This window comes from Gallinula chloropus, assembly GCF_964237585.1.
Source record: "Gallinula chloropus genome assembly, chromosome: 2".
NCBI classification, from domain to species: domain Eukaryota; kingdom Metazoa; phylum Chordata; class Aves; order Gruiformes; family Rallidae; genus Gallinula; species Gallinula chloropus.
In genome coordinates this window covers 147,498,472-147,522,436 of record NC_140086.1, presented here as the reverse complement: position 1 = coordinate 147,522,436, position 23,965 = coordinate 147,498,472, and the positions used below count along the sequence as shown (strand labels likewise).

The window sequence follows — 23,965 nt, the reverse complement described above, 5'->3', positions numbered from 1 at the left end:
AATGCAAGAACTACCCCGGCTCTGAATACCGTTGCTGCCCTTTTCTTGGGTTCTTTATTTTCAGTTCTGGGCAGAAACCAGTGCTGAAAATTCACCAGTAGTATCTCAGGTCAAGTGCAAAGCACTTGTGCGTTTCTAGGCTTCTGGCTTATTTAAAAGCCAGCTTGCAACTCACTGAGTGATCTGTCAAAATGAGACTAGTTTTAACTACGGAGCGATACCACTGCAAGTCCTGCTGAAATGCACATCTCTCGTTCAAAGATCCCACTTCATGTCCCTGAGCCCAGGAGGGAAGGAGCAGCAAGAGGCACCCCTGTGGGCGATCGCTTTTTATGGAAGCGGAAGGAGCCCTGGAAGGCTGCAGGGGAGAAGGGAACTTGGGCTGGCAGGAATGAAAACCTGAAATCCACTAAGCTACCAAAGGGAAACCACACAAGCTGCTACAGAAATGCCAAACGCCTGAAAAACATTTCCAACAGCAGCAAATTGTTACTCGATTACTCTATTCAGTGTCATGATCAGCTGAACGAAAACAATCTTCACTGTGGCGTGTGTTGAAAGAACAGACACGATGCCAAATTAATTTTCAGTTCAAGTTTTACTCCGAATTGCACAAAGGTTGAAAAGATTTTTTTCAAATTTTGAAAACCAACATAATAGTTTTACTTTCATGTATAAAACAGGGCAACCCAAAGGATACAGGAGTTGTGTGGCTGTTCCAATGTTCAGCAATAAAGTGTTGCACAACCTGATTTCATCTCACACATTGATTTTTTTCCTAAATTATCTGCTTCTCAAATTATAAGTCTGTACAACACCTGCAGAAATCTAAGATGCAAATATTTTGATAAAACGTTATCAAGGATTCAATGACTTAGTACAGGTTACAGTACAAAATAATGACAAGTCAGCGAATCGCTAGGAGTTTATTCAGAAGCTTTTACTTTCCGTTCTTATATCACAAAAGACATGTTTAATGTTTACAACAATTATTAGAAACTGAGATGTTTTTATTTCTACTGTTATAAAAGTAACATAGGAGACCGTTCTAAGCCATCTTCAAAACGCAGACCAATCTTTTTTCTTTTGTATATAAACTGTACACAAAAAACAAGGCACTATACATTTTTGGGTAATAAAGTATAAAGGTCGAGTCGCATAGTTTCTCAGGAAATCCATGCTATAAATACAAATGCTTTGTTCCGTTTAGCACCTGAAGCAGCACTGAGAACAATTCATTACCTATTGCAAAGAGAAACTTTTCAGAATGCGTAGGAGATACATATGGTGGTAGAGCTAATTCAGGACAAGCAACTGCTATCCAGCTACTTTTCTGTAGTTCTGACATGAAAGTCTTGAAAGTGAATATATATATATATTGCATTGTTAAATACATACTTGTTCTATGTGTTTATATAAATATAAATTCTTTGTAATCCACAAACTAACAAAATAACACTTTACAAAGAGAACTTCTTCAAAAACAAAAATGGCAAGTTTTGTGTATAGCCGAAGGACACCTGCTGCAGTAGCTCAAGAAACTACTGTTTAAGTGCATAGGAGAGCAGAGCTGAAACACTTTACCCTTAACAGTCAAAACTGAATTCCATTTCCAAAGAGTTCTCTTGGCCTTTTATAATATTACACACCTCCAGATAGGTAGTCACTAATAACTTCAGATTATTTCTATGCAATTTGTTAATGTGGGGTACAATTCTTCTAAAGGGCACAGAAAGTGAACACAGCCATCCCTTTAGCACTCACTCCAACAAACACAACCTAGAAAAGTCCTTTTGCCTTCTTCAGGTTAACCTGCTTCCAAGACGGCAGCGCGTTGTACTCCTCTCTCGTCATCTCTAACGCAACCTGCGTTTAAGAGGAGAGGATATGCCATTAGTAAAAACACTTGGCAGCAGCAACACCACCAAATGGCTCCACAGCATGGCTAGGCACACAAGGAGAGTAGTGGTGCACCCTTTCTCTCCTTACCTCAAAGTCCTCATCTGAAAGATAAATTTCAAGCTTCAGTGGATCAACTCCCTCGGGGAGAGGCCTAGCTAACAGCTCTGCTAGTGGGTACACAGTTTTACACAGCTTGGCCAGCACGTCCTCGACGAGGATTATCTGATTAGAAACATCAGCATCCTGCAGGGAGGAAAGGAAAACACAGACCTGGGATCATGATGCTGAAACCCCCAGCCACTCCCACCGCAGTGCAGATGGCACAGGATCACCCAGCACCACCTGGCCCATGGAGCAGATATAAACATCCAGGTCTGCAGAGAGGCAAAAGCTCTGCCCTACAACAATTTCACAGTGAGAAGGGCAGTGCTTAGCAGAAGGCCATCCTGTGCTCTCAGAAGCTCAGCTTCAGAATGAATTCTCTGTTTAGCCATGAAGCCAGCATTTTCCACGAAGTATGGCTGCGTAAGACTTACAAGGCAGAAAGTGTCATTTGCCTTGAGATGCCCCTTCACCAAAGGCTTTTAAAGCAGTCACACATAATCCAGCTGTGACTCTGCTTCCCATGTGGGGAAGCCAGTGCTGGAGCTCTTGGAGCCAGCTGATCAGTTTCCAGCAGGGTGTTTCGCTCTCTCTGAGACTGGAGGACCAACCAGAACTGCACACTGCTGGCTGTCTCTCACAACTGAACCAGTTCTGCTAAACTCTAGCACATCTCTTTAGAAGAGATGATCCAGATAACACTTTCTTCCTGTTTTTAACAAAAAAACATATAAGAAGTTAAATGAAAAAAACAGCAGAAACACCTATGGTATTTCCCACTCCCAGCCAGAATTTAGCTGTGTTGTGATTTTTTTCCTGTGCAGGCTCCTGAGCTCTGCTTTCTAAGTTCATCCTCTGGATTTTGGGGCACAAGCAAGCAATGCCACTGACAACGCAAGGCACTATTACTAGCAATAGGAAAGAGTCTGTGCAATAAAGAGATGTACCATTTCTGTGATCTCTGCGATGTCTTCCCTGTGTTCCCAACTTGGGAACATATTGGTGAAGGTCAGAGGCTCTAGGCCGGCATGAATCAGATAGGATTTGGGGGGCTTCTTCACGTTTTTTCCTAAAACCAGCCAAAATACACAAGAGAAAAAAAAAATAAAGAGAGAAATTACAAACAGTACCATATTTTGCAGTGTCACTCACTATGCAAAGCTACCTTGTTAGCATGTTTAATTGGTGCTTTCCTGAAAAACTGAACTAATTTAAGGGAGTAGGAATAAATTTCCCCAGGATTTTTTTAAATGTAGTATGGCACCTTTCACATGTGTTTCAGTATTCTTAAATCTGTCCTTCACTATATCTGACCACAAAAATCAAACTATGTATATTGAAAATCCCCCAGTTACTTCCTAACTGTGTGTATTTCTTATCTTGCAAAAACAGAGTTACAATAGAGTAAGCAGTGTGTGGTGACCTGAAATTAGCCAGCTTCAGGTAAATGAAACCTTTTGGTATACTCAGCAAAAGCGTTCTGCCAGCAGCAAGCAAAGCTTAAGCTGACCGAGGTCTAACACAACCTGAAAATTAACAGAGCAGTAGCTGGATGGTAAATATTGATGGTTTCCAAAGAAAAATCCTGCTGCTTTAAACCCCACAAATGTGCACACCTTATAGTTCATGGACAGAACCCTACCTAGGAGCAATGCTCTATCAGATTAAGTGGTTGAAGTCATTATACCAAGTCTTGGTGATAAGAGGCCATATTGGTCGAATGATTTCATTCCCCAAGCACTGATAAACTCCAAATATTACTGGAAAGAGGCAGACAGGCTGTTAGGGACTGGGAGGAACTAGTATTCAAAAAAACAAGAGTGTACCCAGCTCAGTCTAACCAAATCTTTCTTCAATATAGGCAACAGGAAAGCTGAAGGTGTTGCAAAATCCAGAATCAGGTGAAACTAACAGAGCAACGTGATACCACCTCACTTCAGAGGGCTGTAGCTTTCCTACAAAATGTTGTTATTCCCTACATCCAACTTCAGAGCATCCTTAATGCACTAGGTTATCCTCCAAAGGTGTCAGCCCCCTACAGAGGGTCGTTTTTCACTGCTGTCCCTAGCTGCATGCCATGCATGTGGGCTGGCAGGCAGGAAGGTGTAAAAGAACAGCAGCTCCCTCCTCCCCACTGCTGAGGAACACCCCTGGGGCGTGGTGCAACCCCTGTGCTGACTGCAGATGGGTGCCTAGATGGACAAACTTGTTCCATGACATTTGTCATGGGTTTGCATCAGACATTGGGAGCAAATAGAGAGGAGGTTCACATGGAACCCCAAATACTAGCTGTAAAAGCTCTGTGGGGCAGTCAACAAGTCTATTAGAACGTGAGTGCTTTAACTACACAATTGAGACAGGATATTTTGAGCACTTGATTTTAAGCCTTTTCCTACACGTTTTCACTGTGCTTTATTTGTTTATTCTACCATGAACGATTCAACAACACTTAAAAACTCTGCATTTAAAAAATACCTGTGAATCTGCTTTAGCTGCATTACTCCACTGTCAGTAACTCAGTAAGAGACAAAAAGAAGAGTGGTGTTTGCTAATGTTCCAGTATAGGCAAGATGATTTTTATGTAAGTGGAGAAGCATTTTCATTGCATGAACTCTGCCCTCAGCATGAGCTGATCTCCTCACTAAGGATCCCTGAAGGGCAAACCAGATTCTTCCCTCTCCTAGCAGTCTGCGGCTCAGCTCAACATACTGATGATTTAGCAGATAAAACCACAGAAAAACTTTCAAGATGTTTTCAGAAGTTAAATAAGATTTATGAACAGGGAGAACTGCTAAGCACACTCAAGGGATAGCCAGAGCTGCTAATCAATCTCTTTCATACCATTATGCAGTTAAACATTGCAAGCCAGGAAAAGAAAAAAACAAAAAGGAGGCATGGGGGTGTGGGAGGGGAGAGGGGCATTGATGAGGAAAGACACAGACAGAGAAAAATAAGAGAAAAGTGTTTTAATGCTTCTGACCACTCAAATATATCCTGGTAGTCAAAATAACTGCAGCAGCATTGGTATCTCCTGAAATTCAATTCCTCCACCTCGATAAGTAACATGTAAGAGCTTGTCAGCCCTGAGAGCTTAATGCAGAGATATTTTGAAGCGGTTGACAGAATCCCAGATCATGAAAGTGATAGACCACCAGAACAGCATAGTTTGAACTGTAAAAAACTGCTAACCAGGTTCACATCAGCTTTAGAATAGAAAAAAAACAAAAGTAGAAGCAGTCTTTAACATAACAAACTTGCCCTGTACCCACCCAACTACACAGCCCAAAGCTCTTGACAAGCTGGTGCAAAGCCATGGCCAGCAGTAAAGAAGCAAGCATCCAGCAAACCCACTTGTCCTGTGATACGTATGCTAAACTTCAGACACAAAAGGAGTCACTGAAGAGCTTTCCACTGTGTGTGGAACTCAGATGCAGCAAACACAATCCAGAGCAGAAGTCATTAATCCCTTTTCCCATCATCAAACTTGATGAAGTTCAAGAAGTCTGGAAAAGTACCCAAGCCTCAGCATGTGTATCTGATTCCATCTCTGCTGGGGCCAGAAAACATGATTTTCATTACCAAAAGATTGCAGCACTGCATCAGGAACACAGAGACCTGGATCTTAATTCCATCTCTCTCACTAGCCTGCTGAGCAGCTCTGGGCACTTCATTGCCTGGGACTCTGATCCCCTGTGCTGCTGCGAAGCACATAGTATGAAATGATTACAAAGAAATGCTTCCTATCACTCCTCCTGACTTAGAAAAACTGGAGGTGGTGGAGAACAAGTTACTGGCCTCTTCTTTAGGAACTCAGCAGTCACTGCCAAAGACTCTTCCAATTACTGTCCTGATTTTAGCATCCCATTCCTAAACAGTTGTCTTGTGCCACCTCCCCTCGGTGACACAAGACAACTGAGTAGAAACAGAACACTTGCTCCTACTCCTATTCGACCTGCAGATTGGGAAAGAGAGATGGGCTTATCCTCATAATGCTGGAATCCCACGCAGGGATTGCTTTCCCTCTTCAGATATAAAAATGTCTATGGAAGAAGACGAAAGAAGACACCTGTGTCAGAAGTTGTAAAGTTTACTTGCTACCGAAGAAACTGGTGGCATCAAGAGGTCTAGAAGTGATCAGGCTTTCCCTGCAAGAGGGCTCAGCTCACACCATTTCAGCCCTAGTGACTTATTCACAGTGGGAAACTGCTCTCAACTAGCATGCTCTAGTACATGGCTCTAGCATGCTCTGAACATGGCTGTTACTCATGCCCCCTTCCTGGATGGTAACCCCACAGCCTGCTTTATTCACCACCCATCAGAAGATGCAAGGTCTGTTCCCAGCCTCACATAAGCCTAGATGAAGTGAGGGAAGCATTATGGTGCCTCAAGGAAACTGCTGGTGCAGAAAACAACCTGGCCGGTGTACTCTTACGTGATCATCAGCTGCAGCTTGAAGCACTGCACACTGAGTGGCTATAACTGCCTCAGCTCTGTGCCCCAGCACTTCCAATGGCCACCTGTTTCTGTAGCAGACTTATTCTCAATTTTCAAAGTCTTTCCACCTCTCCCACTAAATCAAAACCCAGTTACAGCAGCAGATGTTACCTTCATTCAGGTTTTTGATGCACAGAAGTTTATAAAATCTAAAAGGAACTAGACAGGCTTAAGAGGCTGTGTTCTGAGAATTTGTGTTTAGGGATCTCATGGCTGAACTGTTCCCCACAGTGGGGACACAGAAAAGAAATAAAGCCTTTCCTCTGAGAACTGAGTCAAAAGAGTAGCTTGGCAATTTGGGAACCATGCCATTACTACACAAAAAATTTGTGAAGAAAGAGTAGTGAGAGTGTCTTCACATACCCTGAGGTTTATCAGTGCTGTTAGGGAAGCACCTGAGACAGTAAGGCCCAAGAAGGTATCACACTGAGCCAGGCACAGCAGTCTCTTACCTTTGCAGTACTGGAGCACTGTCTCCATGGCGCTTTTCCTGTCTGTAGCCCACCTGATTCGAGCTGATCCAGCGATTTTGTTTTCCACAGGCCACCAGCCTTGCCACAGGTACACTTCATGGTGATTGTCAACAAGGAACAGTGCTACATAGCCAAAAAGTGCCAAATCCATCATCAGCCACTTGTTAATTCTCAGAATCCCCTAAACAACCCCCATGTTAGACACTTGTCAGCATCAGGACAGGGTCATTTTAAAGCTTACCAATCCTTTTTGTTACTCCTCCAGCTGAACCTCATCTGAGCTCAGACTGTCTGACATTAACAACTTATTTTTATAGCAAGCTTTTGAAATACATGTACGTTTGATTAGTTCTCAGCAACTTTATCACAGGAAAATTACTGTTATTGCTTAATACTATTTAAGCATCACATGCATTTTCCTCTGATAAAGCAAGTTAAAAATTATTACAGTTAATGAGTAACTGCCCAATGCAGGACAGGAGTTATGTTTTCTTCTTACTTAAGTATTTTAAAGCATATACCTGGCTGTGGGGCAGTGTAAAGATCCTCTTGCAAGAATGGCATGGAATTGATGACAGCAGGGTCTCTTGAAGGGTAAACGTACTCGGTGGCTGAGAATTCTCCTGATGAACTACTGAGGCTGAACAGGCGGGGGGTGAAATTAAACTTTCCTGGATCTTTAAAGAACAAAAATTATGAAGATTTCAGTAGGAAATGCCAGGGATGAATGTAAAAAATAAAAACAATTCAACTTTTAAAGTGATTGTAAATTCTTTTAAAAACAAATTAATCAAGAAAGATGACCAGATGTTGTAGGGGACAAGCAACAGCTGTGAAGAACTTCAGCTAAAAGGCTGGCTGCCATCAGCTTGAATCTGATCCAGACTAGTTGCTCTCAGCCATTTCATAACTGGCTGTTTTGCTGTTTAAGTGAAGCAAGCCCATCTATGAGTTTACTTTTTAGCTGACAAATTTTCCACTTGGTAAATCAATCCCCCTGCTACCTTTGTTGGCAGTTTCAAAGCAAAGACTGGAGAAGAATTCGTGCTGAACTGCCTCCTAAATCCCTTCAGAAGAGAAGCAAAGTGTGTTGTTAACAGCGTTAACTGTTGCTCTGTGCTGCATGACCACAGACGGGCTGCAGAAGGAGGAGGGAACAAAATGAAACACTTCATTTTCCAACACTTTCCTTCTAGAACAGCATTACTTAACGCAGTAGGTTTTTGGAAGCATCTCTCTGAAGGGATCATCTCAACTACCATGAAGTTCTTCAACAGCTTTACATTAAATCTCACAGTACTGCAGACCAGTGAAGTAAAATGTGAGTGCCAAATCCAGGAATGCAGGTCTACCTTGCAACATGCAGTCATAGGCCTTCCGATCTCTCCTTCCTAACGCGTCCCAGAATCCCAAGGGCTCTGACCCTTCGTCACATTCGTGTATCGTCACCTTGCTGCTGCTGTGCAGCCCTGCCTCCAGTGGACACCTACAAAACACACAGAGAGTGAGCCCAGCCTTCCTGCCCCCAACACAGCTAACACAAGCCTGCTGGCCCCTCGTGTTACTGGAGCCCAAAAGCACCCTACAGCCTTGCTGCACACTTCATGTCAACACAGACTTCTTGACAATGATGACAAAAATTATCAATAAACAAGATACGTAATTTCAGCAATCAATCAATCATTCTCATACGAATTCTGATCACATACCTAGAGAGGAAGAGCGTGAGATCTCAGTAGGGATGCTCACTGCCTGTGTTTGTAACTACTGCTGTCCTCCTCCTATGTTTCCCCAAAACCATTTCCTTTCCCTTATTCACAAGCCTTGATTCCAATCCTCCTATCAACTGGGATTCAGCTTGCAATTCAGATATTGAACATCTCTCTCCAAATGGAAAGAGACTGGGTTTTTTTTTGCAACTGTAATTACTACAGTAGGAAGAATAAGTGCATTTGACTGTAAGTGAAAGTGATTACAGAACATGTGTTTTTCCCACTACACCAAATCAACAACCCATCATTCCTTCTCCTTACTAAGCACACACATGCTGCTGCATACTCAGAGGACAGCTTTATTTATTTCAGCTTTTCTTTGAGGCAGACTATTTTAAGTAAATTGTTAGCCTGTATCAACACGTCCAAAACATAGATCAGACACTCACTGTTCTTTTATTTCATTGGCTGCTGTTCTTCCTACATCCTTGGTGTGAGATTGTGCTTTGCAGCCATGCCACAGGTAGATAAGAGCTTTATTTATGTTGAGGACAATCATGGATGTCCGTGAACGCAGGCTGCTGCAGTGACATGCTACTTCCAGTAAGTTTCCTTCATTGGGAACTTCTCCTCGCACGCAATATAGTCTCCAGTCACCTGGGGCAGACAGGAACAGTGCAGCAGTATTACACAGTCACGTGGGATGGAAAATTCAAGACCTCTGCTCTGGATCAGCTGTTGTAATACTGGATGAATTTCACACACAGCACACCTCTACTGTCACAGAACAAACTACCAAAGCATCAGCTATGGCTTACACTACTCTAGAAACCCTCCTGCAGTAGAGGCACCTTCTGAAACCTTGTTACAAGAGTACAAGAGCTGAAGAGCTAACAGAGTCTGCTCTGTTAACTCAGGGTCAAGTTTCTGCTGTTTCATATGGGGAAAAAAGCAAAACAAATACAGTAGTCCTTCTATTCAGCTCCTTTTTCCCTGTGAACCTTAGGCACAGGAGGTCACATTCAGATGCAAACTGGAACACATCCAGGCTACACCTGCACTGAAATTCTCCTACCTCAACTGCAGCATTCAAGGAGTATGTTGCAAATGTAGTGAATGGGTAACAAAAGCTTAGAGCTCTCCTTGGAGCAAGAGAACTGGTCATAAAAATACTCTCTTGCCCAGCCTATGTAGAAAAAAAGAAGTATTTTAAAGCAAAGGGGCACTTAGCTAAATTAAAAACCAAGTAGAACAATTTATGTGTGAATCAATACAATAAAGCCAGCTTGCTCTAGGGTGACAAAATCCATCCTATGCTCAAAGAGGTAACAAACTACCTCAAAACAAAGCACTGCAAAGCTGTCTCTTAAGTCTCATGGCATTCACATCCCCTCTCTACAGAGTATGGTAGCTGAGACTGAATTCAAAGCCCTTCACAACAGGAAAAAGAAGCAGCTTTTTTTTAAAGCAGAAATTATTAACTAACAGTAATTTACTTTGTGCATTTTCTTCTTCCTCTTCCCTTCTTCCAGCATGCACAATCATCCCTCCTTGGAAACACTGCAGGAAGCATGGTGGTTCTTTCCCTTGAAGCACTTGTACCTGGGAATTGAAAGCAGCACTCTTCATTAAAAACTGAAGCAAGTATATAGACTCAGGAAAACTAGTCTCTGTGGATTACTAAAAATTATACAGTTACAGCCACCCACGAAGATGGCTTTCCTTCTACTTTACAACTGCTAAGTATTGTTTAAATTACCATATATATCTGCATGCAATGGCTTTCAGATGTGACCTGCATATTAAAAGATAATTCTAGCTGGAATCCAACAATCAAGAGTTTCAGAGGATAGGAAACACCAAATAAGCCTAATTTAAATTAGTTCAACTATTATTTAAATTCTTTACAGGACTTGGGCTATCTTGCCTGATATTCTTCGAGACTATTAAGAAGATAATGTAGGAACTGTAGTAGGTTCAAGTTTTGCTGTAAAACTAGTTTATATGACAAGATGCATGTCCTTTGCTCATTAAACACTGCATTTTGTTTACAAAATGGATATGGCCAACTTCTAAATCAGCTATGCTGCACAGAATCCCACACTCTGGATTGAGTGGATTTATTAATCTTCTCTATGATCTCCTGTCTGACTGGTTGTGTCTACACTGCTTTTAAAAGACTAATTACAGCATTACCAAGGTACAAAAACTCTTTAAACCTTGCATCCTGTATGCTGTTAAGAGTCAAGCACAGCAAAGCCTAGCTCTACCTAAGAACACAGCAAGCTAGCCTGTCCTCTGAGCTTCAAACTAGATGAATCTACAGTTGTCAGAATCTCTGCAAAACAAGGTAATCTACTCTGCAATTACAGAGTAAAAGACCTGAACATTTCAAATGTATTTTCATGCCTTGGCAGAAAGTGCTTCTCCTGTTCTCAGCATTAGGAACACAGTTATCTGTACTTGACAGATAACGTCACAGACAGATCTGTGAAGACAGAAATTTAACTGTGCTTCACCTATTCCTGCAGGGAGAGAAGATATTCTGCAGCCATGCTTAGCAATATTATCTTTAGAAGTGGGATTTGGGATTGACAATCCATAAAGGACCTTGTGTGTCTCTGGAAGTTGGAATAAAGGCAAAAGTATTTTAGAGGTCTGGCTATTTGTACTGGCAAGAACACAGAAAGAGAGGAGGTAAAAAAGTTAGTCTGTGTTTTTCATTAGGAGCTACTTGGGCAAGCAAGTCTTCACCAGGTCTGCCACCTAGCTCTGCAGGAAGCTTACCTGTGCTCCTCTCTCTTCATCAAGTTCCACTGTCATCAGTGCTGATGTCCCTTTCTCACTCACTGTGGAGTGCCTTCCTTGCCAAAAGAAATACACGCATTTTTCTTTTCCGACAGCCCTCACTTGTTGCTCTCCTTTTTGCCTGCTTCCAACTGCAAAACAGAAAGCACATGCTGGAGAAAGTACTCTGGCTATAAGTTTAAACAGCATGTGGTTTCATCTCATCTGCCAGCTCAGTGCTACCCCGTCCAGAACAGGAAAAATAAAGCATCCAACTGGGGGAACACTGGGTCTCCAAGCCAGGACGTCCCCGTGTAAAGTTGACGTTGTCTCGTCAGGTGAATGGAAGCCCACAGGCCGAGATGCTGGTGTTGGCCAGAGAAAGAGATGCAGAAAGAACTGGTGCTATCTGGGAAAGAATAACTGACATCACTTGAGCCAGTTTGTGTGTGAAATGGTATGTCCAGTCATGTTAACAGAAGAGTGCAGTATGGCTCGTTTTCCTCATTATACAGTTCTTTGGCAGTAAGAGAGTAGCTGGCTGAGGAGAGATACTGGAAAGAGCAACAGTTGAGAATGCTATGGGCATTAAAAGAAGTCTTTTTATGTAAAATGATATTAGAAAGGAAAACTACAGAACAAGAGAACACCAAAGCAGTATTCTGCAGTCATTAAAAAGGATTGGCTAAGTTTATGTATTTAAAAAAATTAGCTCAGTGCTTCATGTTGGTCTGGAAAGTGGGCTAGCAGCAACAGTTTGGTTTTTTGTTGGTGTTTTTTTTTTAAAAGTATCAATATTTATTTGTTATGATAAGCAAGCATTTGCAGCAAATGAAGTTCAACAATACAACCAATTATGGGGTATTTTACTCTTTTCAATGAATACTGAATAGAGAGATATAATGAAAGATTAAATAAACCCCAAACAACCCAAGAGCTTTAAAACAGATTCTTAAAAAATAAAAACCAACCAAAAAACCTTCTGCTGCAATGCTGAGCAGCATCCAACTGAAATACTTCAGAGAAAGCATTCTGCTTTTTTCAATTTGAGAATACTCAAACCACTAGTCACTTCTAAAATTTATGGTTTTCACTCTTATCTGTTCATTCAGCCTGTAAAAGTACTGCCTCCTACATAAAAATTTATGCTCTTTTGGAGTGATGGAATACATTTTCATCCATTTGGATTTGGAGCCTGTTTACAGTTCAGTATTAGTGTTACCCACTTCTCCCAAGATTTACAAGCTTTTCTGTTTTTCTTGGATTTGCCAGTATCTGAACTCAGTGATCCGGAATAAGACCTACCTACATTTTTTGGCTAAAAGCCTGAAGCTGTATAGCTGTTATTCTGCTTTCAACCAATTTTAATATTTTCCTATTTGGAACAATTATTTTTAGGCTGTTTCTATTTTACTTACCGCAAAAGCCACCTATTCCTAACTCAGTGCCAGGAGGGAGAGTTCCAAGGAGCATACTGAGCTGACTGATTCTCAACGTTTACCTGCTGTTCTTGGGCTCTTTGTCAGAACACTACTAAAGTTTTCCACTTGAGTGAAAGCCACAGCAAAGGGTTTCCAGAAACAGCAAAAAGGACAGCAAGGGCAATCAGTTGGCAAGGGCTTTTCCTGTCATTGTTACTGTTCTCCATTCCCAACAACGGCTTTCCTTGTTGCTAAGCCTACCTCTCGCAAGACATTCAGACCATTGTCATTAGTCCAGCTGCCTAGTTATTGTGGTGTTAAGCTGTGGGCACAATTCTGGTTTAATGAGCTGTCCTGTGAACATGTACAACACCACTGTTGGGTAAAAGGAGAGATGGACAGTATTACATTTGATGCATGAAAAATAACTACAAAATTAAATAAGCAGCTCTACTTCTTAATGGCCTAGGAAGGCTAGATTAGCATTTCCAACCTTCAACACCCAAGGAAGTCTAGGTCTGGATCTCACTGCTAACAGCAGCAGGTTTAGCTGGATGAAATGGAATTGTTCACTAACCTGTAGTGCTCACCATGTACTTCCACTTCACCACATACGTGTCTCCCTCATGAAACTGCCCTATGCTTTGCTTAGGCAGTCTACTGTAATCGAATTCCAGGATATGCCAGACATCCACAGATGCAGTGATAATTTCAAACTGCCTCCCGTCTTCTCCTTCTACAAGTCCATAGCCCCGGCCAATATTCATCCCATCCAAGACTGTGCCTACAGTCGTTTGGGGCACAGCTACCATAAGCATGACATCATATGGCTTAGAGTCAGATCTGGATTCTTCCTGTCAAAAAACACAGAAGAGATTTCTTTGAGCACAGCTTTTTCCTTCTTAACCCACTGTTCCACTCAAACAGTATTTTGAGATCCTGTCACCATTTGATGCCTTGTCAAAGCCACCTTGGCAGTGCTCACTGAGCTGCTCGGCACTGACATCAAGCAACTCTGTGGGTTCACTGCAGGCGGTGATGTTCTTGCCCCTAGTTCAAAGCCTGCAAGATAAAGAAAGTGCTCTGGATCCTTGAGACCTGGCTTCCCTGGCTTCCATCCCAGCTGTGTCATCTAGCTTGACATACTTAGCATGCTTATAGTATGCACCTTCTGGTGAAGGGATTCGCTAGAATTCTTCTCATTGAGTTTCTTCAGCTCTGTCCAATCAAGAAATTTTTCTTTGAACAGTATGGTCTCGTTATGTTCTGTGAGCCTGCCAAACACAGCCCAGTCTGGGCGTCCTTGTCCCTTTCTGTACAAGGGAACAACAACAACAACAAAAAAATCAAATTAAACACTGAAGTAAAGTAAGGAAAAGTTGCTGCAATGAGATTAGACTTGAGTTTTAATACCTGGGTATGAGAGGATTGCATTCCCCTGGGTCCAGAGGATTTATGTCACAATTGGAGTAGTCAAAGGTGCCATTCCACAAGTGTTTTGCCAGCTGGAATGCCACTTTTCTTTGTGCTAAAGTAACTTCCTTTCCATGCCATACATATACTTCACTGCCAAAATCAAACACCAGCACCTAAAAACCAAACCACAAGTTAAGTGATACCCTGATCCTCCAGTTCCTTGTGCTGCAAGCTGACAGTGTGTTGAACACAAACTCCTCCAAATATCTGATTTTTTGCAGTGACACCCACAACCAACACTGTAATGCAAGTAAGGCCAGGGCCTTTTTCTTTTTGATTCTCTCCTCATCCCAGTAGGGGGGATGGTGAGCAAACAACTGTATGGTTGTTTTAGCTGCCTGACAGGTTAAATCATGGCATTAATTCACTAGCAGATTAGAGAGCTCTTATTACTAAAACCAGCAGCTTTTCAGAAACGCAGAAGGCACAATTTTCAGTGAGCCTTTCCAAGGGCATTCGCAGTGAAAGTCATTATCAGCTGTATGTTCTTGCACTTATCACAGGAGCAGTAAGTAGCACTGTACCTCTTTTGGTTGTAGCAGGGTACATTTTGGCACCTTTCCCCAGTAGTCATCCTCAGGAATGAGTTTATCCTCTACAAGGCGGTAAATGCAATTTGTTTCTATTATTGCAGCTTCATACATCTCATCTTCTTCAGGACTTCCAGCAGCTTAAGTAAAATAATATAAAAATAATAAATTTTAACATCCAGCTACCTTTAAAGGGAACAGACTTAACTATTTTACTGTTATAAAACATCTGATACTGTATGAACACTTACACTGATAGTTTGTCTGTCCACCGAGGAGTTTCCAGAAGTCTTTGGCTGCATGGGTATGGGTATTTATTCCTTCTTCTATAGTCTGTATATAAGAAGCTCTACAGCCAAGTTCCCTCTTCGTCTGAATTAGAGTTGCAAGTTCTGAGGCCTAAGAGATTAACAGTTGACTGAACAGGATTGCTTAAGTCTTTGGAATACTTGTGCATATCTTGTTCACGGAGAAGGCAAAAGTAGATAGAATATTATAGAGCAAAGAGCAGGAGAAATTATTGTAATTACTATTTGTTGCACTAAGTAAACAGACACTTGACGATATGCTACAGCAATACATTCATTCTTTCAGTTGCTTTAAAACAAGGCTTGATCTTAATGAACACAGGAATAAAAAGGACATCCTGCAATTCAGATGATTTTTGTCTGAGTGAAAATCTGTTTCCTGAGGATATCCTCTTTTCTCTTGCAGCCTCACAACCTGCACACTTGCGTGTCAGCTTTCATTCATTGCACAGGCTAAAACATATCTGTAGGAATCCTGCCTATCTACCTGCCACTATCAGTTACATGCCACTTTTGGAGACAATTGGCACTAAGGCTCAATGACATCAAATAAACATATGCAGTGACAGTTGTAAAAATTAATAACAAAAACCCCAACTTGTACTGACCTTTGCTTTTTCTATGACATTTGCAAACTCTCCTACCCATAAGAAACATAAATGTGGAGTTAACAACAGGAAACAGTCTCCGCTGTTCAGAGAGGAGGCCCTTGGTTCAACTAATCTCGTTTGAACATGTCTTCTTCCTAAAAACAAAACAAAGCTAATTATATTCCTTTGACTACTGCTATCAAATGCCAAATCTAATTTGTTTTGAATGAAATACAAACAATCCCAGCACATTTAGCAAAAGATATGGAAACAGAATGTTAAAACAGAACTAAAAGACCACTACTGTGAAAAAAGGATTTACTCACAGGAAGCAAAAAAACCTCGCTGCCTCCTATCAGCTATTATTTCTATTATTTCCTGTTCTTGCTTTAACAACTTTCTGTCCTTCTGGAAAGAAATGAATTAATTAAATGGCAGACAGCAGCCAAATTCCAGAATCCTTTACATTTGTGTGAGTGAAGCTAAGGCATAGTTTCTGTAGGCAGCAAAAAGTTTTAAGAATTTTACTTTGTCAAAAAAGTAGCTTTTATTTTGCAAAATCAGATACATTCCTACATGCTGTAAGGGAAAGTGGAGCAAGAACACTGTCATGTCTCTTCCAAGTTATACTGAGCTCTGGAAGAACAGAAGAGTTCAAAAATTTCTACAGAAGATGGCTACAGTTTGTGAAACATACTGTTTTAACCTTGGAAAACACACACCAGTGGCCACAATGTAAATCTATTTGTAAGGCGTTGCATTTATGACACAGTTCTCACTCTTTTAGGACATAAATCTTGAGCTGGAGATCTAGAACAAGCTAAGCAACCAACTGTGGTAGCAACTCCAGTATTTTAAAATGAGCCTATCCTGAATGGAAAGTAAAAGCAGTTCCAGCATACCTTTAATCTGTAGCAGCATTAGCTTCTTGTATGGCACAGCACTGTTGTTAGAGTTTTGCTCTGTTAGATTAACACTTCGCAGGCTAACATTGCTGAAGTTCTCTTTGCTTGCCAAGCCAGCAAGTGCTACTTCTGAGAAATTTGAATTTGTAGACACTTATATATAAAACAGTTGGAGAAAAAAACAGAAGAAAACAAGACAGAACAAAAAAAGAGAGACAGAATTAAAAAGAAATTTGTTGTCACATTAAAAAGAAAATAAACCACTCCGTTATTTCTCCTACTCAACAGCAAAACCAGGTTGAACTCACATTAACTGCTAGCCCAAAAGCTTTGTGGGTTTAGTTGTATCTAAGTTTCTAGATACCATCCAAGAGAAAACTGTCAGTGTCAGAATCATGTTACTTGGCAGCAATACCAGCTTTGCTAGGAAACACGTCTTACCCAATGTTTTGCGAAGTACTTTATAGATAGATCTGCAGTACCTTACAACTGATTAAAGATAAAAGACAGCAGAATAGCCAAGGCTAATTAACTGAAGTTCTCTTCAAATTTGTCTCAGCTAGTGTGATGCAACAGCCATTTACATTTCAAAGTCTGAGTCATCTTTTACTGTAAACTTAAAGCTGAAATTCTTGGCTCCTTTTGCTTATTTTTCAACCAAGGTGCTTTATGCATTTAGAACTCAGGGAAATGCTTCTCATCACCTGGCATATAATTACTGTTTTCATCAATACATACAGTGTTTACAGATGATCTCCCCTATTCAAACGTGGTAAGAAAAAACTTTACATTAAGTGGGAAAAGTGGCTTGATAAATCGTTACAATTTTTACAATGTCTCTTGCTGTCTGCCTCGTCCCCAGGAGAAAGCAAGCAGAACTCAAAGCCCTGCCACGGTGCACTGATCCTTTATGGAAAATAGTATTTTGGAGTCAAGAAGGCTAATTCCAGTTTCTAAGAGAAACCTAAGACCCTAAATTAAAGCCAGTGTACCCGAGCAGCAGTTTCTTCTTACCAGCTCTCTCCCCTGCCCCCAGCATACCATAATGCTAGATCTGCGCTCCCTGGTCTCCTGTGCTCACCCTGCAGACACAGCGGCACTGGCACTCACTCCCTCTCTCTCTGCACAAAGTGCCTGTGTGGAAAATAAATAATTAAATCTATGCACAGGAGGTGGCTGCAGGTACCTTTCCCTGAGGGACTCACAGGTGCCCTTCACTCCCATCTTCCCAGCTTACATTCAACCTTGATCAATTTATTGCCTCTCAGAGAATACGTCCCAGTCCTTTGGTTGTGGTTTTGTGTTGGGGTGTTTTTGTTTTGTTTTTAATGAAAATAGCAAGCCAGTGTGTCTTGTACAAGTCATCCCATTAGCTTACTTTTTTCTACTTTCATTCGCTTTGACTCCATGAAGGCAACATTCAGTCTCTGCTCAGTATATTCATGAAGAATATCATCTCTTGCTGCCAGCATTTTCAGGGGGTTTCTAGAGGACTGGACTCTGCGCGTGGGCCTAACCGCACGTTTGTGCTCTGCTACTGAAGATATTAACCTGAAAAACAAGCAGGGTTTATAATCATCAGTTCATTTTTCTAGTCAGAGTAATCTAGTGTCAGGAGATTTACTTTGATTTAGGGTGTGATATTTGTTAGGAAATCACTGTCAGTTCCTTGATTCAGGCAGGACAATGATTTCAGAGGTGAGCAGAAGTAATGGACATGCCCAGTACTAAGATACTGACAAGATGACTTGAAGATAAGCACTTTGTCTACTGCCCTTATGTCTGCATTCAAAACAATCTGAGAAAAAGACCAGTTCTTACTTTGGTGCATAAGGATCAAAGATGGCATCAAAGTCCTCATCAAGGTCCAAAGGCACTGAGGAGGAAGGGAAATCCACATGGCGATAAAATTTGGAAAATGTTTCATCATCATCCAGCTTCATCACCTCTTTCACAGATTTCCCTGTAACTGTCAGCACTGTCTCTTGCATCCCAGCAACTGCAGGAAAAAAACACCTCACCTAAAATAATCATACTTGATTTTCTAACCCTATAACAGGTAAACATGGCTTGTTAGTTTTTGGGGTGGGGTTTTTTTTTGGGTGGTGGTGGTTTGTTTGGGTTTTTTGGTTGTTTTTAAAGTGATTGAATTTCAAGGTGAGATGACAGAAAATCTGTTGGAAAAGAATTATAAACACTGAGTGTAACTGATACTCATATGCAACATTATTTATTACAAAATGGTTGAGACATATAAAAAAATGAGGTGTTTTTGTAGGACGATATAAGCATTTTACGGTCTTCGATAGTCTGTCTTGCCTCCAACCATAACATTTCTTCTTTTCAAAAGTGACTTTTCCATTTGTAGTTCTAGTAGATCTAGAAAAGAAAAGATCTACTAGAACTACAAATGGAAAAGTCACTACTTCAGACTAGTGAGTATGGCTCACTCATTATCTTACACTAGTGCCTCCTCTGCTGGAGTGTGAATACTTTTCAAATGGTATTTGACACCCTACAAGTTATAAGAAATTTTTGTCTTACAGATGGCGGACAGACCTATGAGATGGAACCAGAGAACTCTAAACAGCTTCAGAAATAGCCAACAAGTGGTACAAGGAAGCCTCATGCGCTGCTACAGAGAGCCAGTTTTCAAAAAATCAGTACAGTGAATGAACAGCTTTGTGTCTTATCTTGAGTTTAACAAGGTTAAACTACATTTAAAGCTGTTTCACTGCTTATGATGATATGGTTCAGACCAACTGTATGGTTTTAAGAAAACAGCATAATGCTTGTTTGTTAAAATTTATCAAGGACTGCATCACAAAAATAAACTGTGATCAGCAAGTGCAGCCTGAACAAAGAAATATTCTGCTTCTGTTAGCAGGTATTTTAACTAAGAGGTAATTAAAATGATTTACTGAAGTTGGAGAGTGGATACATTGACACCTTTTCTAATTCTACCAACCTTTGTTATTCAGCCTTCCCAAGAATGACTCCAACTTGTCAAGCTTCATATCTGATTCCAATTGCATATCAGGCCTGGCTTCAATCTCTAAGCAAACCAGAGAGTAAAATTTGTTAATTGACAGGAAGTAAAAAAGCCCGAATGCGTTTCAGCCACTTTCATTCCTTACCTTCCAAGGGCTTTGTAACTGGAGTGGTGGACTTCTGCCGGTTACTGAAAGGGGATGCGACCGGTGTTAGCGCACTGGGAGAAGCCAGGCCTGCATAACAGAGAACATGGGTAATGCAGTCAGAGGTCAGCCCGTGTTTCCAACGACGACCAGGGAACGATTTAGGGGAAGCAAACAAACCAGGCCATCTCCTACAGTCCTTCATACTTCCCTAGCCTCCACAGCTGCTGTTTAGGGATTGGAGAACATATGGCTTTGTCTGCTCCTCAGACACTGTATTGTTCACAAGGGCAAAGTTTGGTTTCCAAGTGTCTGCAAGCAATCTAATACAAGATACATGCTCTTTCTTGAATACAGCAGTCGTTTTGCTCAATTTCAAGGTAGCAGCAGTTCACTTGGTCTACATCTTGGACTCCAGTTCTACAACAAGCCACAGTTTGAAAACATGCAACTCTTCTGAACTAAAAGATATGGTTAGCAAGGAAACCCCCAAGTTCTTGCTTGTCATCTTCACAACCACCAAACCCTCACTCCTCTTTTTAAATGTAAATCCATCTCTATTAATACACAGCAGGCTGCAGCTGACCTGTGAACACTGTCCTTAATCCAAGTAGTTCTAAGGGTCTGTTTCATTTTTAAGAATGCATAGAAATGGAAGTCAGAGTCCCCACTGTATCAAGCACTACTCCCTCCTTTTGTAATGCTCTCCTTTAGTAACTACCATTAAGCAATTAATTCTGGACCCAGTGGATAAAATAGTGTTTTTACTTCTTTTTAGGTGAATCAATGTTGCTCTAGTAAGAGAAACGTCACTCTGTAGGTTTTGTGGGTTTTATTAAGTAGGAAAGCAAAGGATCACACTTACGTCCTCTTGTTGCCTAGATTTTCAGTAAACAGGGAAACTGACATTTAAAGTTTCCTCTAATATCTATTTTCCACTTGACCATAGCTAGCTAATTGCTGCGCTACAGAAGTTTAAGCCTTTAGTTATTTTTATCAGATTACACTGATATTGTGCTGGGAGAATGCATGCTAATCACATTTCCACTATCCTTACTGCAACTCCTAGCAAGTCATAATTGTCAGACACCAAGACAGATTTAGAATGTAATCGAGTAGCTTCTCCACAAAGAATGTTTTCCCCTGGTACTTAAGAGACTCAAAATTCCAGCAGGTTTTAAGTTAACCAGTAAAGCCTTCATCAAGATGTATTTGAGAGGGGACAGCTCTTACTTAAGCAGCTCTCCCAGGACTTAATCCACAAAACTGCACTGAGAACCGCTTCAGATGTTAGTAAAGGATCACCTTCCAACTGGGACTGAAAAGTTTTCAGCCATAAGAAGCAATTAAATACAGCATCTGTGCACATATATATATAACAAGGATTTAATTTTGCATTGCTTTCTCATCATCTCCTAAATTAAAAACTCATCATGATAATTTATTCTTTTAGGCAACAAAAATAGCACACATCTGAATAAAATCCCACTTGGGTTACTTTTATTGATGCCACTGTCACTGCTTTACTTTGCTTCTCCGAAAGAACGATCGCAGCACCTAAAGAGATCCTTCTAAGGTACTTTTCCCATTAAAATGATCAAATGTTATCACCTTCTACTCCCTTCCAAAGACCAACCTATTTGGCAAAAGACCCAAGAAGCAATCTGTGGACAACTGAACACTTTTTCTGGGTGACCTTTAGAAAGAGGTTAGTCTTTAAACACTGACCACTGGTGTTTCTAGCAGTGAAACAATGTAAGCAGCAGCTAAAATACATTACTAATAAATGTAATTCCTAATACCAAGTTTGTGTTTATTTGCAACAGAACATGGCTTAGCTTGCAAATGGAGTTACTCCCTGTTGCAGTGCTGCTCTTACCCCACAATTAGTTTTTTGGCAGTTGTCATTTAACTCAAGGATCACTGCTGTTGAACTTAACAGCAGGTTCTTTTAAGAAAATAAAATTTAGTATTCATTAAGCACAACAGATCAGTTTAGGTGCTGCCTTCCCAAAGTTATTGCCATTCTAGGCACACTGCACGAACAGCTACATTTCTGTCTACCACGTGCAGCCTTCAGAGACTTCTGTCCACTTCAGAAGAACAACTGCATCTGGAAACAGTGACTGAATTAAAGAGATCCCAAAAACGTCAGTACTGCTCCCTTGTCATTTCTACTCCCTGGTTCTATGCAGAAATCTGTTCAGTGATTTCTTCAGCCAAATACAACACTTCAAGTTGTCCAAAAGAGCATCCATAAAATCCACACATGGTTGCAAAATACTCCCAGGGATCCTAGGAGTAGAGGAAGTGCCAGCAATAGCAAGAGCTAGATTTCACAACTTTCCTCAAAACAGTGCACCTGGGTTTTCAAAGGAACAATAAAAAAGAATAATCCAACTGTGTGCTCTTGGTTGTATTAGCAGGAAGTGAGAAACATATGGCCATTCAAGTGATTGGCTACCACCAGGCAGAGCCCAGTAATAACTGGGTGGTACTGCAACAGTGCAGACAAAATGGATCCATACCAAAGGCCACAAGAAGCTACAGTGAACAGCCTCATAACATGATATTCAGTTGAAGATAAACAGTCCTCTTGCTAAACATGGATACTGTGTCTGCATAGCTTTAACTAGAGTTTATTTTGACTAGACAGATAAGCAGTAGCTTATTTATATTAAGATCATTTCATCACTGACCTTTTTTTACCATTCGTCCAGCTACAGTGAACTGTGTGGAGTCATTGGCTGCTCCTTTACCCTTGGACTTCCAGGCTTCTTCTCGAGCTGTAATCAGGTGTTTCCTTTCTTCAATGGTCATCTGACTCTCCTGGTTATCTGTCATTCTCTGCTTTTTTGGGGAAAAGAGAAAGAGATGTTTGAAAAAAACAGATAAGGTAACCAGGATATAGCAACGGACTGGCTGAACATTTCAACTGCTAGCTGTAGAGGGAAGAGAACAGGAGAACCAGCTACTAAAGGAAAGTCACAGGCACAGCTTAGTGAACCTGACCCTGAGAAACTTCATTGTCTTGCTGCCCCGTTACACTGTGAAAGTAAGGTTTTGGTGTGTGCTCTTTGACCTTTTCTTGAAGCTAAGAGCCAAGGCAAATGGCTCTAAGCAAAGCAAACAAATACTCTGCATATGACAACCTTCCAGACCTTGTTCTTTTGAAGCACAGCTTGCTGCACTAGTGAGATCACTAAACTGACTTTCAGCAGGTGTTTTCAAGTGTGCAAATCTGCAGGTGGCACAGGGAATAACAATAAGGAGGTGAAACTTCTGTTTGCGATTTCCCAATCACTCTCATACTGTAACTGGATTCTCCAGACAGGATTAGCAGCCCTGTCTCTCTGGAGGATGATGACTTTAGCTCCTATGTCATGTGGGCTATTGAATATTTTTCCAGTGACTGTGACCATCTTTTTTTTTTTTTTTTTTTTTTTTTTAAATAGGTCACCCTCAGCTTTCCTCACTTGCTTTAGAGGGTGGGAGCCAAGAGCTTGAGTGGCTTGAGTGATTAGGAGCAGCTAGGAGTATTAAGATACTTAGTTCTACTAACACAAAGGATTGATGAGGGTAAGTTGAAGAGGAAAGAAACAGAATTTGCATACTCTGCTGTAGCTAGATCAGGCCAAAGAAATATTGCTTCAATACACTTATCTTAAAAAACAAAGTAGCAACATTTTGAGAATTATACTGCACAGAAATAAAGTATAAAAGTATTTTTAATGCATGGGACTGTCAGCTCTGGAATTACTTCCAAGTTGTGTGCTGTTTTGCATTTTTCTTTACAGCCTAGCTGCTAAAATTGAAACAAACACATGAAAGTCTAAAGCTTTATCACAGCTCTAGCTCATACAATCACAGAGGGGAAATGAAAAAGGACCCAAAAACTTGTGAACGTAAAGTAAACTTTGTTCTCTGGTTTGAGATACAAGGCAGAGATACATGCCCAGATATTCCTATTTATTTATTTTCTTAAAATCAAACAGAATAAAATAAGCAGTCACTTTATATAAAACTCCTGTGACTGCAGAGGACATACTGAAATAGAGATTTTTATAGCCTTCAATATTTACCAGGAACAGCATATCCATCAGCTAGAAGAGTAAAGACAAACCAAGA

General features: G+C 40.9%; 1 protein-coding gene across 1 annotated transcript in view; it reads right to left on the bottom strand.

Annotated features, from left to right (window-relative positions):
* Window positions 1-912: 912 nt before the first annotated feature.
* Window positions 913-23,965, bottom strand: part of SVIL (supervillin) — a gene marked incomplete at its 5' end in the record, with an annotated part of 68,429 nt that continues 45,376 nt past the window's right edge. Inside the window, 21 exons of the mRNA XM_084260697.1 lie at window positions 913-1,866; window positions 1,990-2,145; window positions 2,952-3,073; window positions 6,951-7,094; window positions 7,493-7,648; window positions 8,324-8,457; window positions 9,133-9,340; window positions 10,180-10,285; window positions 11,471-11,622; window positions 13,469-13,745; window positions 14,060-14,204; window positions 14,305-14,480; window positions 14,892-15,037; window positions 15,149-15,296; window positions 15,814-15,950; window positions 16,698-16,853; window positions 18,079-18,251; window positions 18,522-18,699; window positions 19,669-19,755; window positions 19,838-19,927; window positions 22,537-22,687. Coding sequence (XP_084116823.1) covers window positions 1,780-1,866; window positions 1,990-2,145; window positions 2,952-3,073; window positions 6,951-7,094; window positions 7,493-7,648; window positions 8,324-8,457; window positions 9,133-9,340; window positions 10,180-10,285; window positions 11,471-11,622; window positions 13,469-13,745; window positions 14,060-14,204; window positions 14,305-14,480; window positions 14,892-15,037; window positions 15,149-15,296; window positions 15,814-15,950; window positions 16,698-16,853; window positions 18,079-18,251; window positions 18,522-18,699; window positions 19,669-19,755; window positions 19,838-19,927; window positions 22,537-22,687 — 3,129 coding nt within the window. The 3' untranslated portion in view covers window positions 913-1,779. The remainder of the gene's footprint in view (window positions 1,867-1,989; window positions 2,146-2,951; window positions 3,074-6,950; window positions 7,095-7,492; window positions 7,649-8,323; window positions 8,458-9,132; window positions 9,341-10,179; window positions 10,286-11,470; window positions 11,623-13,468; window positions 13,746-14,059; window positions 14,205-14,304; window positions 14,481-14,891; window positions 15,038-15,148; window positions 15,297-15,813; window positions 15,951-16,697; window positions 16,854-18,078; window positions 18,252-18,521; window positions 18,700-19,668; window positions 19,756-19,837; window positions 19,928-22,536; window positions 22,688-23,965) is intronic.